At 42.4% G+C, this 17,111-nt stretch overlaps 1 protein-coding gene across 5 annotated transcripts in view; it reads right to left on the bottom strand.

Annotated features, from left to right (window-relative positions):
• The window catches only part of plcb1 (phospholipase C beta 1), a 1,044,484-nt gene that overhangs the window by 365,353 nt on the left and 662,020 nt on the right, over positions 1-17,111 (bottom strand). For all 5 annotated transcript variants that reach the window (XM_069932441.1, XM_069932442.1, XM_069932443.1 and 2 more), the window contains exons 6-7: positions 8,565-8,618; positions 6,838-6,913 (exon numbers count right to left, since the gene is read on the bottom strand). In XM_069932441.1, the coding sequence (XP_069788542.1) occupies positions 6,838-6,913; positions 8,565-8,618 (130 nt within the window). The remainder of the gene's footprint in view (positions 1-6,837; positions 6,914-8,564; positions 8,619-17,111) is intronic.

Below are 17,111 nucleotides of genomic sequence, written 5' to 3'. Positions count from 1 at the left end.
GCCTACCGTGACAATGGCTCCACAGTGCACTTCAAGGACACATGCTTCGCCCATTGCTCTTCTCGCTCTACACCCGTGACTGTGTGGCCAGGCACAATTCAAATGCCGTCTACAGATTTGCTGATGACATCACAGTTGTTGGCAGAATCACAGACGGCAATGAGGAAGCATACAGATCTGCTGCTTGAGTGGTGCCACAACAACAACCTTGCCCACAACATTAGCAAAACCAAGGAGCTGATGGTGGACTTCAAGAAGAGGAAATCAGGAGAACACAAACCAATCCTCATCGAGCAGACAGCAGTGGAAAGGATTAAGTGCTTCAACTTCCTGGGTGTCCACATCTCTGAGGATCTGTCCTGGGGCCTCCATATTAATGTAATCACAAAGAAGACTCACCAGTGGCTGTACCTTGTGAGTAGTTTGAGGAGATTTGGTATGTCACCCAGGACTGGAACATTTCTACAGGTGTACCTTGGAGAGCATTCTGACTGGTTGCACCACTGTCTGGTATGGAAGTGTACAGGATAGAAAAAACTACAGAGAGTAGTGAACTCCGACAGTGCTATCACGGGCATCTGTCTTCATTCCATCGAGGACATCTACAAGAAGCAGTATCTTAAGAAAGCAGCCTCTATCCTCAAGGACTGCCACCATCAGGAAGGAGGGTTCAAGATTCACGATTCAAAATTCAAGATGCAAGAACAGTGCATATTAAACAAAATTTGCTTTCATTTGATGTAAGGCAGACAGATTTGTGATCAGCAGAAATAGCCTGAAGTACCTCTTGCAGTCAGAGAAAGAGAAAGAAATTAGAGTCCCCTCAGCGTCACCAAGTGTTCGTGGATTCACCTCCATAAGAGTCCAGTCCAAACCATCAGCAGCCGAGCTCCAGATCCGAACTTCTGACATGATAAGGAACCTTTCAGTGCCCTCGGCACCCTCTTGCTTCTTAATTCCGAATCCTGGTACCGCCTTCAGCCAGCCTCGAGTCAGTCTCCAGCAGTCTGCCACCTGGCATGCATCCCTGGCTGCAGTAGCCTGCAGCCTGCACCCTTGAGTTGCCAACAAGCCACCGCCTGTGTGTTTCTTCAATCGCAGAACCCCTCACCAGTCCACTACCCTGGGCACTGTTTCGTGGGTTGTATCCTCTGCTTCTCCTTCTCAAAAGTGGGTGAGGGATGGTCTCCCCATTTTCTGGTGCCCTGCACCAGTCTTCTACTTCCCTGGAACCTGCAACCCCTCATGGCTACTGCCTATCATAGTCGCTGCCATCTTGGCGACGGATGCTGTGGTCGCAATATTTTTAAATAAAACTACCGTTGGCTCCATTTTCAGGCTATTTGAAGCACATACAGAGCTGATGGCATAAGGACTGGGCAGTTGGAGCCTGCAGGAGTACTGTGTCTCCACTCCCTGCTCGATGCTGCTGCCATGACAGCAGCTCCTGCAGCTCTGCCATCGTTTGGCATTTGAAGATGAACACCTTACAGCAATATCTTCACTGTAACGCTGCTGCAAAACAATAAATTTTGTGACATTTTCAGGACAATAAATTCTGATTCTCACTCAATTTCCCTTCCAGAGCATGATCCCTCCCATCCTGGAGAACCCTCACTCTTCCTTCATCACCACAGGATGAAAATCCTGGGAGTCCCAACCCAATACCACAGGGGGCTATAATTTGCACATTAGGGGATGGATCACAAAGGGCCACTGGAGACACTGGTAGACAGTAAATGAAGACTCTCCAGTGGTACCAGTAGCTCAACAGCTAGATTGTGTAAGATCATAAATTTCATTGTCTGCAAACTTGAACCTCTAGGCCTGCCAACTCCTTCACATCATGGCTGCTCCTCATCTTTCTTCAGCACGACTCGGCTAGATCTGACCAAACATGCTCTGAAAAATGATCGAGTCCTGCAGCATGGAAACAGTCCATCCCATCCAGGTCAACCCACTCAAAGTATTTTCGTGTTTTAGTTTCATAAGCTTTTCACCAACTTCTCAAATGCTGGGTGTTTCATGAGGAAGAAATGAATGTGCAACATATGTGGGCATTTCTGATTAATTCCCGATGATGCAGCGAAGAAGACCACCTCTCCTCCAAGTTCTGTGTCTTGCAGTGGCCGACATGAAAAGAGAGCTAAGCAAGGTCAACCTGTGGAAAGCTGCTGGACCAGAAAACATGCCCGGCAGAGTACTCAGGGGATGTGCAGTTTAGCCAGTGGATGTTCTCACTGACATCTTCAACACCTCCTTGAGAAGTGCCGTGGTCCCAATGTGCTTCAAAGATGCCACGCGCCGAAGAAATCAGCTGCGTCCTGCCTCAATGACTACCGCCCTGTTGCACTCATGCCCATTGTCATGAAGTGCTTCAAGAGGGTCATCGTGGGGCACATCAGGCTTCTGCTGCCCCCATAACTATACCCCCTGCAGTTCACATACAGACCCAACTACTCTATGGATGATGCCATTGCAACGGCCCTCCATCCAGGCCTCACCCACCTGGAAAACAAGGACTTGTATGTTTGATTGCTGTTTATTGACTTCAGTTCAGCATTCAAATTAATCATACCTCATTATCTGATGAGGAAGTTGAACCTGCTGGGTCTAAACACCTCCCTCTGCAATTGGATTCTTGACTTACTGTCGGGGAGACCTCAAACAGTCCAGATCGGTGACAGCACTTCCAAGGCCATCACACTGAGCACAGGGGCCCCCCAGTGCTGTGTGGTGAGTCCACTGCTGTTCACTTTGCTGACTTACATCTGTGCAGCTAAATACAGCTCAAACCACACAAGTTCGCTGCCGACACAACCGTAGCAGGCCTGACCAGTAAGAATGATGAGTCAGCGTAAAGAGATGAAGTGCAGTTGCAAACGGACTGGTGCATAGCCAATAACCTCTATCTGCATGTTAAAAAAAAAACAAGAGATGGTTGGTAACTTCAAGAGGGCCGACACTTCACTGACCGTTGATGGCTCCACCATTGATGTCATCAAGAGTATCAAGTTCCTTGGAGTGTCCTTGGCAGAGAACCTCACATGGTCCCTTAACACACGCTTTATAGCCAAGAAAGCCTAGCAGTCCCTCTACTTCTTGTGAAGGCTGAGGAAAGTTTATCTCCCACCCTCCATCCTCACTACATTCTACAGAGGATGTATCTAGAGCATCCTGTCCAATTGCATCATTGCCTGATTTGGAAGCTGTACCTCCTTGGACTGCAAGACCCTGCAGAGGATAGTGAAGTCAGCGGAAAAGATCATTGGCGGCTCTCTTCCTACCATGAAGGACATCTACAGCACGCGATGCAGGCGAAAGGCAATAAACATTGTGAAGGAATACACACACCCCTCAAGTAAACTGTTCTCCTTTCTGCCATCTGATCGGAGGTGCTGCAGCACTCAGGATCTTACGTCTAGATTGGCAACAGTTTTTCGTCCCAAGCTCCTGAATTCCCAGAACAGAGGTGGATAGCGTACCATGGATTTTTACTGTATATGTCTTAATATTTTAAATGTGCTGAACTTCTATTTTTTATGGAAATATGCTCCATGGTCCTGGAGAAACACTATCTTGTCTTTACCTTATAACAGAGGTGGCCAAACCACAGCTCATGAGCCACATGCGGCTCTTTGACCTTTAATATGCGGCTCATGGAAAATTAGAATATTCTATAAATTTCGACCCCCCCCTCGCCCGCCCGACTTGCGCTGCTAGTCTCTCAACCCCAACTTGCTCTGCCGGTCTCTCCTCCTCGCCCACCTGGCTTGCGCTGCCAGTCTCTCATCTGCCCGACTTACGTCTTTAATAGCCTGATATTTGTATAATTGTATTTTAGTCATAAAAATATAATTATAATAAGACTAATTTTGTTAGGTCGAAACCTGATTTTAAAAAATCTCTAATTTTTTGGTTTACCTTTATTTACATATTTGTGTCTTGTGATGACTGAACCTAATACAAATTAACAGTTTAAAAACTGCATGCATGAATAAATATTATTGCATTTAATATTCATTTCTTAAAATTTATATAATTTTATTGTAACAAAATGTGTATGTAACAATAAAAACGTATGTGTGAATTTTGTTCAAGTCCTGCAGGCTCTCAAGCATCTGAGCTTTATCATTTGTGGTTCTTACATTAAACAAGTTTGGCCACCCCTGCCTTATAAGCATGGTCTGAACAACAAATAAAAGTGGCTTGACTTGAATCAAGCACTGAATAAGAACAAAAAAAAATGAGTTGTACCAGGCCTTTGTGTCACTCTGTAAGACAGTTGTGTGGTGATATATAATTACACCACTAGGTCACCAGGGGTCATCCCAGTGACCTGGTATATAAAGCAGTCCAGAGCTACAGCCTAGCCTTCCAGGTTCGTCTTGCAGAGAGACAAAACCTCTTGGTGTACATATTAGTTTATTAGATTATACTCGCACTGCTGGTGTGGTTATTGTTAGTACAAGTTGGAATGTTAAATGTACAGGCATTATTTTATGTCTATTCTATTAATTCCAAAAAATGACTATCCCTTCATGTGCATTATTGGTTGGGTGAGAATGACTTTCGGTGCATTAAACTCAATGCTTCATTAAACCTCATCATGGCAAATATGCCCATTAAATCAATTCTCCCAAGCGCATTGAGATGAATAATTCTTCAAAGCTAATTCCTTCATTGCACTACAAAAATGACTTAAATAAGATATAATCATTCAATATAATAATGCCCAGGAATGCAGAAGGTAACAAACATTGGCAGGTTCACCACAGGCTCTGATTGTCCATCCATTCAATGCTTCAAGAAGGCAGCCAACATCATAAAGGACCCTCATCACTATGGTCACAATCTCTTCTCACTCCTATCCTTGGACAGAAGACCAGCACCTCTCAGTTTCTTTCCAGCAGCTATCAGTCTCTTGAACTTCCCCTTGCTTCACAAATCTGGGACTGCTCCAACACCATAAGTGGACCATTTGCACTACTGATGTTATTACTTTAGCACTAGGATAACTAAGAATTATTGCTAGTTGTGATAAAAATAGCGGCACTGCTGGAGTTGTTTTAATGGCAGCAATGGTGTGGACCCGCGGGAAGAGAGGAGCAGAGTCACAGTGCTCCCGCGGGGTCCAACTGCCCAGTCAACTGCCGACAGCTCTGCACAGGCTTTGAGCGGCCTGTTAAAGGAGCCGATGGTAGTTTAATTTAAAATTTTGCAATCGCAGGGTCTGCACCCAAGATGGTGGCGCCTCTGATCAGCACTGGCCACGAGGAGATGCAGACTCCAGGGGAGTGGAAGACTGGGTAAGGGCACTAGGAAACAGGGAGACCATGCTCGTCTGAGAAGAAGAGAGATGACCCATGGGACGGTGACCACAACAACAGATCAGTGAGGGATACTGCAACTGAAAGTCCAAAGCATGTGGCGGGTTGCTGGCGGCTCGAGGCAAGGAGCCCCTGGGGGCTGCTAGAGATTGCTGTCGGGAGGCTCGCGCTGGGCTGTGGCAGCTGGAGACGGGCTCAAACTGGCTGAAGGGATACCAGATATCGTAACCGGGAATGTGAGGGGATGCCAAGGGTACTGAAGGGTTCCTGACTGTGTCAGAGGTTCAGATCTGGAGCTCGAGTTGCCAACGGTATGGACTGTGGCAGCGGAAGTGCTGGAGGTGAGTCTACGGACACTTGGTGACTGGGGGCAGGGGGAGGGGGGAAAGACTGTTTTGTTTCTCTTTCTCTGACTGTAAGGGGTGCTCTGGCAATTTCTGCGATGGTGGACTGCTTAAAATCTCTTGGTGCCTGCCACATTGACCACTGCCAGTGGGCTGATATCGCCTCCAACCGTTCACAGTTCAGCGGGCTGCATCCTCCTTTGAAGAAGACCACAGAGCCCACCTCACTGACAAAAGACAAAGGAGGAAAAACCCAACACCCAACCCCAACCAACCAATTTTCCCTTGCAACCGCTGCAACTGTGCCTGCCTGTCCCGCATCGGATTTGTCAGTCACCAATGAGCCTGCAGCAGACGTGGACATACCCCTCCATAAATCTTTGTCCGCGAAGCCAAGCCAAAGAAAAAGAAGGATCTGTCTGACTTACAGCAATAGCAATTTTGTGTAATTTGACACTGTTTTATTACATAGCAATAAATTGAATCTTGAATGATCTTTCATGGATTGACAGTATTATCTCTTTTTAATTCAATTAAACATACAACTGTAAGTTTCTTTACAAAATACTAGTTCAGCTGCAGCAAATAAGAATTTTGGAACAAAGTGTGTGACAATAAACTCATCATTATAACCATTTGTATTTTTAAAACATGATCATAAGGTTCTCTCTGTGTGCAGACATCAAGTAACTGTAAAAATCTCCTGATAGTGCATTATACATTTGTTAAAAATATATACACCAAATGAACAATTCTTGACGTAGTAATTATGAGGGTATTTGCACTTGAAAAATTCAGTCTGTCACACTGGGCAAAGACGAGGAAATGCCATTTTGATAACAAAATAATTAGTATGATTCAACTGTGTCAACATTCTTTCAACCACTAGTAGAATTCACTTTCAAAGATTCCACAAAATTCTTTGACAAATAATGTATTCATTGAACATTAACTTTTCAAGGGAGTATTTTTCTCAGCTCTACAGCTGCCAAAAGTGTATCTTGCAGTGAACTTTTGAGGTTGCAGACAAATTTGGAAAAATGTGTTGCGATTGCAAAGGATGGGTTAGAGTGAACAAAAATCAATAAATTGATATCTTACAATATTAAGGTCTTGGCTGTTAAGTGTGGAGAAAGACCAAAGTTGATAGCTGAGCTACTCACCCTGCCCGAAGGAAGCCCACAAGCATCCAATGCAGTTTCTACTCGTTTTCGGTCAGCAGAAAACAAACGGAAAATGCTGCACACCATGAAAATGATTCAAACAACAGGCGATTAATGATATTTAAATATAACATCATTCTATGTTGCATTTAGAAAAAGATCATTCACATGGTCTTAACAAGTTCACTGCCTATATAAATCTACATTTCAACTGAATCTGCCCATCAAATCAATGCAACAAAGGTGGAGCTACACAAATGTTCCAAGATTACTCAGGTTTCCAAGACAAAGCTCCCATGTTTTTGAGGATTTTCATTCTGTAGCTCCCCACTCACGAGGAAAACTGGATGCCTTTCTTTGCTGTTGGAAGATGTGAGCAACATGTTGTTCATGTTGCATAGATTCCAAAAGGAAAATGCAAAGGTGAGACTGCAATATCTTAAAAAGAATCTTAACCATCATATTGTCAGATTATTTGTGCAATGGTTTGGATCCATACCCTCAATCCGTGCAGTTTACTTATCCAGTCTAAACTAACTGGATAGACAGGATGGGTTTAGAGGGATATGGCCCCAAACACAGGCAGGTATGACTAGTGAAGGTTGGTTGGTGTGGGAAAAATGGACCAAATGGTGCGTTTCCACACTGTGGAAATATGAACCAACCAAATCTAAGGAAGGGATTTGCAAAATGCACAGGAGAATTACAGGTGACTCAGCACAAGCTTCAAGTATATAATCATGGCAACGGAGAGGAGGCTCACAGATAAGGCAAGGGAGTTTGTCAAGAGAAACATTAAATCAAAATAATTTCTGATAGAACTAAGTAATAAAATTGTTATTTCATTTAGATTTCCGAGCCCTGAAATTCCACCACTTATTTAAAGCTTGGTCCAGATTTCGAAAGGAATGTCAGTTTTGTATTAAATATCAGCTCCAATCTCTTAAAAGGTGCTGATTTCATAGATTGTGGCTCCATTGCCACACATGGCACTGAAAGGGGGGTGAGATTTCCTGCATAAATAAAAGCAGTAAATGGAGGAAGAGAGTCAATGAAATGGTTTGCCCAGAGCAGCACAATAGCTCAACAGGAGGTACTGTTGTATCAAAGTTCAAGGCAAAACCAGAATGCTGTATGTATGGAGTTTGAACATTCTCCCAGTGACTGGGTGTGTTCCCCTGGTGTGCCCTGGTTTCCAACCACATCCCAAAATCATACTCAAGTTCATTGTCATCTGACGATATACAACCAGACGAAACAGCGTTACTCTGAACTACAGTGCACATACATACACTCAAACGCAGTACACACCAACACAAAGAAACAGGAAAATATAAAATAAAAAAATTTAACCTGCTCTCTGGCAGATTGAGGGACCACAAGTTACCCCAAGTATCAAGCTGGGTGAGAGAGACTTGAAAATGGGATTAATCTGAGAGGTGTCTGCGGCTCAATGGGTAAAATGTGCAAGGAAATAAGAAAAATATGAAAAAAAGACTGAAATCCACACCAGCATTTTCCAGTTAGGAATCACTGAGTTACTGAGGCCAATTTAACACTCACCTCAAACAGTAGTTAATATCTGTGACCTTGCTGCTTAGATTAATATTGAACAAGGTGCTTGTTATGTGAACTAACTGAGGAAGTAGTCTAATGGAATAAGCGTGCCCTGTTGGAAAGATACTGAAATAGTCTGATCTCGCCATATAGTAACATGGATCACTTACTTTTTAACAGGAATCTTGGCATCCTGGTTTGTTTGGAGCTTCAGTTTGGTGTACCTACAAATCACAATGGCATTTGTTGTTCAAATCAATACATTTTCAATTCTTTGAAAATACAAACATGACCACAATTCATAAACAAACAGTGGAATGGTTTTGAACCTTATTTGAGTTTTGGATCTCGTATTAGTGATTTCACGGTGACTCCCATGTTGATGTCTTGCTCTATCCCTGTATTGTACTGAGCTGTTACTGAAAAGCTCAATCATATATTTGTACATCAGATTCCAATAATTTAACAAAATTCTTGTTGACTCCAAATATGAGCTTATCTAAAAAAATCTGCTGTCCCAGCAGTCAGCTCCAGAATATGGACTTTCATCATTTTTGCATGCACCAAAAACCAGCACACTAAAATTAATCAATACCTTTGAGTGTTGTGAGCCCTTCTCTAGAATTTATACCCTAGCTTTAACACACTCCTTGTAACCTACCCCTTGGACCATCTTTCTGGTTATCCACTTAATCTCACCTCGTGGCTGAGGGTCAATTTTGTACTTGGCCACAATCTAGTGAAGCACTTGGGGACATTTTGCGACTTTGGAGATGCTACATCAGTGAAGCTTCTGTTGTTGATTTTACATCTACCACTTTCTTCCACTTTACTAACGGATTCAAAGTCATGTTATACAGTAATATCACAAGAGAAATTAACAGAAGTAGGCCACTTGCCCACTGAGTCTAACCTCAACTGAACTATACTCACACCTAGTTCCAATTTCCAGCTTTTTCCCATATCCCTGATCCCCCCGACCAATTAGATACTTATCAATCTCTTGCTTAAACTCTCCCAGTGATCGGGCCTTCACTGCTCTGTGTGGCAATGAGTTCCACAAATCCATGTCCCTCAGACTAAAGAAGTTTTTCTCATCTCTGTTTTAAATGGATAACTTCTAATTTTAAGACTGTGCTCTCTTGTCCTTGATTCACCCACCAGGTGAAATATCTACATCTACTCTGTCAAAACTTTTCAAAATCCTCTCTCATTCTTCTATACTCTAATCAATACAATCCAAGAGCTGCCAATTGCTGGGAATATGTGACAGTATGAACCTAAACTATAGTCTGAGATCACAGTAAGTTGGTTTACAGGAGTGACAGGTAATCAAGAATTCAAAAAGATTACACCTTCATTGCCAGAGGGATTTAATTGAAGAGCAGGGAGGTTCTGCTACAACTGTACAGGGTGGTAGTGAGGCTGCAACTGGAGCACTGTGTGCAGTTCTGGTCTCCTTATTGATGAAGGATACTATGGTTTTAGAGGGAGTGCAGAGGAGGTTCACCAAGTTGATCCGAGATGGGGTTAACTTATTAGGAGAGCTTGGGACAAAACTCGCAGGAATAAATGTGAAGGGTTCCTACGGACAAATATAAAATTATGAAAGGAATAGATGAGATAGCAGCAGGGAGGTTGTTTCGCTGGCAGGTAAGACTAGAACTAGTTGGCATAACCTCAAGATTTGTGGGAGTAAATTTCAGACGGAAATGAGGGGGAACTGCTTTTCCCGGAGAATAGCAATCTGCCTAAGGAACCAGTAGAGGCTGATTAATAGATTATTGAATAGAATAGTAGGGGAATTTAAGGTCACAGGGAAGAGGTGGGTAAGCAGAGCTGTGTCCAAAGTCAGATCAACATGATAGTATTGAGTGTTGGATGGGCTGAATAGCCTCAATCTCAAAATGCCCCAGATTTGCTGCATAAATGGGGAACATAAAGAAGGCAGATCATTGTGCGCACTGATAAGTACACTTCCTTCTCAGACTGCCACTTTTATTTTGGAACAATTTTTACTGACAGTTCTTTGGTAATAAGCAAAATGGAATCGGATTTCTTCACGGATATTTTTTTGACACTGCTTGTTCATCCATTCCCTGGAAGAATTTATGAAAATCAATTGCAACAAGACTGGGTAAGAAATTTTAAGAAATGCAGATGTTAGAACTCTGAAATAAAAAATAAAATGGTGGAATCATTCAGCAGATTAGACGTCATCTGTGGAAAGAGAAGCAAAGTTAATGTTTCTGAAGGCTGAGCAGTAGTTGATGAGGAGTAGCCTGATGTATATGTTGCTGTTATCTAGATGATCCAGAGTGAAGTGGAGAGGCAGTAATGACCCTATTTATCAGAAAGAGGAAGGTGAAAAAAACATGCTGGTTTTAAGTTGCAGAGAGTGGGGGGAGAGGTTGTTGAGACAAAGGGAATATATGTGAGAAGGTGAAGCCACGGTTGCGGTGGGGGTAAGCTCTAACATAATTAGGTTGTGGGAGAGGGAAGAGAGAGAGAAATGTAATTGAGAGAGAGAGAGAGAGAGAGAGAGAGAGAGAAAGAGAGAGAGAGAAAGAGAGAGAGAGAGAGAGAGAGGTTAATTAGAAAGAGGAAAGGAGAAGGAGAGAGAGGGGAGAGTGGGGGAAAGAGAGGAGAGAGCAAGAGGGGGTGAAAGAGAGAACAGTAATTAAAGGAGTATCAAGGCTAAAAAATGAAAGTGGCAGAGAATGAGAAAACAAAAAAGAAACACCATGAAATGTAGAAGTGTAGAACTGCCAGGTAAGTAAGGTATTCTAATGAAGGGTGGCTGATGACCCTATGATATCTGAGGCTGACGTCAGAAATTCACTGAAAAGGGTGAACTCACGCAAGGCATTAGGCCCCGACAGCCTGAAAATCTGTTCCAACCAAATAGCCAGAGTGTTCATGGACGTTTTCAGTTGGAGGTTCCCAGCAGCATCAAAAGGGCATGAACCATCACAATGGCCAAGAAGAGCAGAGTGAGCTGCCCCAATAACTAACGTCAAGTAGCACTCACACCTCCTATGATGAAATGCCTTGAGAGGTTTATTATGGCCAGATTTCCTTCCTCAGTAAATATCTGCACCCACTGCAATTTGCCTACCATCACAATTGCTCCATAGCAGATACAATATTACTGCCTCTCCACTTCACTCTGGATCATCTAGATAACAGCAACACCTACATCAGGCTACTCCTCATCAACTACTGCTCAGCCTTCAGCACTATCATTCCTCAGTGCTGGTTAACTAGCTTCAAACCCTGAGCCCCTGCACCCCCCCCCCCCCTTCCCACCACCATTGCAACTAGATCTTTGACTTCCCTCATTGGAAGACCACAGTCAGTACGAATTGGGAACAGTGTCTCCTCTTCACTGACAATCAACACAGGTACATCTCAAGGATGCGTGCTTAGCCCACTGCTCTACTCTCTCTACACCCTTTACTGTGAGGCCAGGCACAATTCAAATGCCATCTACAAATTGGCCAATGACACCAGGTTTGTTCGCAGAATCACAGATGGCATTGAGGGAGTGTATAGAAGGGAGTTAGATCAGCTCTGAGTGATGTCACAACAACAACCTTGCATGCAACATTAGCAAAACCAAGAATCTGATTGTGGACTTCAGGAAGGGGATATCAGGAGAACACAGGCTTGTCTTCATCGAAGGATCAGCAGTGGATAGGGTCGAGAATTTCAAATTCCTGGGTGTCAACATCCTTGAGGATCTCTCCTGGGGCCTCCATATCAATTCCATCATGAAAAAGGCTCTCCAGTGGCTATACTGAAGAGTTTGAGGAAATGTGGTATGTCACCAAAGTCTTGAAAATTTCTGAAGGTGTACCGTGGAGTGCATTGTGCTTGGTGGTATCACTGTCTGGTATGAAGCTACCAATGCCCAGGACAGGAAAAACACTCCAGAGTGTTGTTAACTCAGCCAGCAACATCACGGGCACCAGTCTTCACTCCATCGAGGACATCTACAAGAGGTGACGTCTCAGGAAATTAGCCTCTATCCTTAAGAATCCCCACCCCCGAGGCCATGCCCTCTACGCACTGCTACCATCAGGAAAAAGATACAGGAGCCTGAAGACAAGCACCCAGCGGCACAAGAACAGCTTCTTCCTCTCTGCCATCAGATTTATGAATGGCCAATGAGCCACATTTTCTATCTCACTTTATCCTATTTTCTTGCACAATTTATTTATTTTTTTCAATGTAATTTATACCAACTTTGGCACTGTAATGTTGGTATAAAACAAGGAATTTTGTGACAGGTTCATGACCATAAATTCTGATTCTGATTCTGAGACAGAAACTGAGCAGAATCACAGTTCTGATACTTACCAAGTGAGTAAACAGGTAGCATATGTGCGAGGTTTTGAGTAAAATTTGTTATCAATGCTGAACGGCTGCATAGAGAAAAGGAGATGCTTTACCTCAAGCTCACATTGGCCCTGGTGATAATAAAGCAGGAGGTCATGTGGACAGTGAGGCCACATAGGCTGCGGTATGGTACTAGAAGGCCCTGTTTCCAAAATAACTGCTTCACCCAACCATTTGATTTTGGGATTTAATCAAAGTGTGCTGAAATATTCCAAGAAAACCATCAAATTATCAAATATAAAATGTTTGACAAATCAGTAAAATAAATGTCACACTCATATATCAAATCTCAATACCTTTTTTTGAATAAAAGTGTATTTTATTCAAATTTGATATTTTTTCATTTAATCTTTTTCTTTCGGACTTGTAACAGTTGCTGAAAGCTCTGTATGGGATAGGGTATGCAACGTGGTACCTGAGAGATGGCAGACCATTCTGACCTCTCGGTATTCAGGTCAGTTCAACTGTAACTAATCCTTACAGTGGACAAGGGTGTGAAGAGGTGATCATCTGTTGCATCCTGTTGTGGTCTCCTTCACAGACACTAAACACAGGCTAAGAGACCGCTTCATTGAGCACTGCATTGTCACTGGAGGAACCAGGACCTCCCAGTAGCCAATCATTTCAATTACATACACTATTCCTATACCATCATGTCCCTCCATGGCCTCGTGGACTGCCAATCCAAATCTACCTGCAAGTTGGAAGAACAACACCTAATATTCCATCTGGGCACTTTCTAACCAGATCTCATTAATATCAACTGAAATGTTGGCTATATATTTTTGCCTCCTATGGATGCTACGTGACCTACTGAGTTCCTCCTGCATTTTGCATTTATCTACAATCATTGCATATCAGACTTTTATATTTTGCCCATCCCGAGTCTCTATCTTTCGTTATCCCTCTGTCTCCTCTCCTCTAGCTCCCCACCCCTTCTCTTCCATCTCCATTTAGAGAGCTACCCCTCCCCATCTCAAGCTTTTTTCTCTTCTACCATATGACTTCCTACCTATTTGCCTGCGCTCCTTCCTCCCTCCTCTCTCTCCAGATGCTGTAATTCTAATACAATACACCAAAGAGCTGGAGAAACTAAGGAGGTCATGCAGCATCTTTGAGAAGTAAAGGTTAATCAACATTTCAGGCCTGAGCCCTTCATCAAGGTGATAAGATAAAGACAAGATTGGAAATCCTGTTGGATAATAAGGTTGTGAGTTAATTATTCATCATAATCATTTTTATAATTGTGTTATGCTCCAATGACACCATATTTCTAAAAGGAAGCCAAAGCCAGAGTTCTGTTTTCATTGAAATGGAGACACCATTGAATATGATCCCAAATATCATGGCATTTTCATTAATTCCCTGCAATAGTTTAAAACAAAATTTTATTCTGCCTTTATAAACCAATAACCCTGAGTATATATGGGCCTAGAAGTGCTATGGATATAATGCTACACCTGAAAATGTCAGTCCTCCACACATGGTGCTGAAATAGAACCCTGCCAACAGTCAGCAGTGAAATGTGAAGTTACACTGCTTGCCCAGGATCTCCCATGAAAAATGGCTGTCAAAGTTAAAGTTGGTACATTTACGAGTGAGTGAATTTTCACCTGGTGTAATGTGATAATTAATGCCAGGCACCCCTCTTGATCTGAAACTTTCAAAAGTGCGGAGCTGTGTTCCTTCTGATGTTCATTAGACCTGGAGATTGAAAAGGCACTCTCTCTTCCCTCTTTACTCTTTCTGTTGTATCTTTACCTCTCTTATACCAACATTCTTTTTTGCTTTCAAGAGCTGATTTAAATCTAATATATTTCACTGTTCCAGACACTGCAGGTTCTAATAATGTGATCAGTTGCAGGGGTTTGCTGTTTCTTCCCTGGCTACAGGCACAGAGGTGCTTCATGAAGGATGAGAGAGAATCAAGTCTTCACTCAAAGACTAAAACATTTTAAAATAGCTACCAGTGGAGCAAACAGTGGGAATTGTTACTGTGGCACATCAAAAATCCCCGCCATTATAAAGTTAACCTCTGATTCTGGTTATCAATAGCAAGAAAGCATCTTGGCAAATAACTCTATAGTTCTTCTGCATTTGCATGAGATAGCTTCAATGTCTTCTGCTCAAGTTTAACAATGCGATGTGCTCAGTTTTAGTGGATGTATTTCTATAACTCGTGAGCTCCATCATTGCATTCTGTTGTCCCAGATCATGCCACAGAAGACTGCACTGTGTGATTGTTGGCATGCTTGGGCAGCCTTATCACACTGGAACTGATAGCAGATTGCATATTGACAGTGGATATGTCCAGTAGAAGGTTAGAAAGCTATCACGTAACCAGCTGCTGCAATGTTACAGAAAGCAAGATGTGCATTTGAGAAAAGCACAAGTGTAAATACAACACAAGAAAAAAAAACTTGAGGACCAATTTCAAAGTCAAAATGGCTCAGATAATAAGCTGCTATCTTGTTAGATCTGCAGTGAATCATTTTTAAATTCAGATGTTCCATGTCTGGAGAGAGATGATCAAATGACAACTGGGTCCTGAATTATGATAATAAATCTACCAATCTTGTTTCATCCAAAGGAGTCATACAAGCTCAGGGAATTGCAAGAATCACATTTCAAAATATTTTGCTTCCACTTATTTTCATTTCAAATTATAATCAAATATTACCACAGCAGTCTGTAACAGTGATAATTATACCTGTCAATGTCAATCACCATTCATGTTGGCAAGAATAGATTTGTTGGCATTTAGAATGCAATGTTTAATTAGCAATTTAAACTGCTGCAGGTGGGTAAACAATTACAACACAGATGCAGGTCTGACCACCAAGAAATGGATTAAAGAAAAGAATGGTGGAAATCTGAAAGAAAACCAGACAAATTTGATGGGTGAAGCAATTTTGAAATATGCTTATCTCACTGGCAAATCTTAAACTATTCAGGTAGTAGATGGCAGATTGCTCCACATGAAATTAAAAAGAGATGAATGTAATGTCACTTCTGACCAAGGGCCTTATCACTTAACTGTGCTGAAGTTGTGAGAAATGCATTTTCTAATGCATGCAAGATTGTTCAGTCAGATGGAACTACTTCCTGCTTAAAAAAATGGTATAACTGGTTACATCTGACAGCACCTCCAATCTGCTGGCCCTGCAGGTTTCACTGCAGCCTAGCTGCCTCCCAGAAAACATCAGGTCCAAGATTTGTAATCTTCCAATTCAGTTGTCCCTTGAGCAGTATAAAAAATGCAAGAAATACTTAAGGAAATCAGGAGGACTAAAATAGGTTGATTGGGTGCAATTTGGGGGCATGTGTTTCAATGGCTGGATTGTCGTCCAATGTCCTGTATCTTTAAAAAAATTAGGGCAACTCGTTTAGTGTAGCATTTAGTGTAACACTATTAAACTGACAGCAACCCAGATTCGAATGCAGCATTGTCTCCGGTGACCTGCTTGAGTTTCGTCTGGGTGCTCTGGTTTCCTCCCACCCTGCAAAGATATATGGGGTCAGCAGGTTAATTGGTCACAAGGGTGTATTTGGGCAGTTCATGTTCATGGGCTGGAAGGGCATACTGTACAGTATCTCTAAAAATTTAAAAATAAAGACATGAGATAATTTTGGCAGACAAGGTGAAAGAAAATCCTCAGGGCTTCCACAGATATATTTAGAGAAAATGGATAGCAAGAGACAAATTGGTCCTTTTGAAGATCAGAGTTGTCAGCTATGTATTGAGCCAAAAGAGATGGGGAGATCTTGAATTGAATTTTTGAATCTGTATTTTCTCAGGAGACAGACAGAGTCTATAGCAGCAAGGCAAGCAAGCAGTGAGATCATGAAGACATGCAGATGCATGGAAGGCATGTTGCCTTCAGGAAAAAAAGAATGGATAAAGGTTGAATAATTTCTGACAAGAAATTCCCTCGGACCTTGAAAGAAGCTTGCCCCATGGGTGAGGTGCTGGAGGATTGGAGGATAGATAATATTGTTCCATTGTTTAACAAAAGGGCTGTAAGAAAATTTTGAAAAATTATTGACCAGCGAGCATGATATCAATAGTGGGTAAATTACTGGAAGGTATTCTAAGAGATCAGATACTCAAATATTTGGATAGACAAGGACTGCTTCGGGATAATGAACATGGTTTTGAACAAGGTAGGTCACGTCTAACCAATGTTATTGAGACTTTTAAGGAGGTTTTCAGGAATGTTGAAGGAAAGGCTGTCGATGTTGTCTACATGGAGTTTAATAAGATCTTTGACAAGTCCAGCATGGGAGGCTGGTCAAGAAGGTTCAGCCATTCGGTA

This window comes from Narcine bancroftii, chromosome 4, assembly GCF_036971445.1.
Source record: "Narcine bancroftii isolate sNarBan1 chromosome 4, sNarBan1.hap1, whole genome shotgun sequence".
NCBI lineage: Eukaryota > Metazoa > Chordata > Chondrichthyes > Torpediniformes > Narcinidae > Narcine > Narcine bancroftii.
Note: the sequence above shows the minus strand (reverse complement) of the source record. Positions and strands in the feature narration are given on the sequence as shown.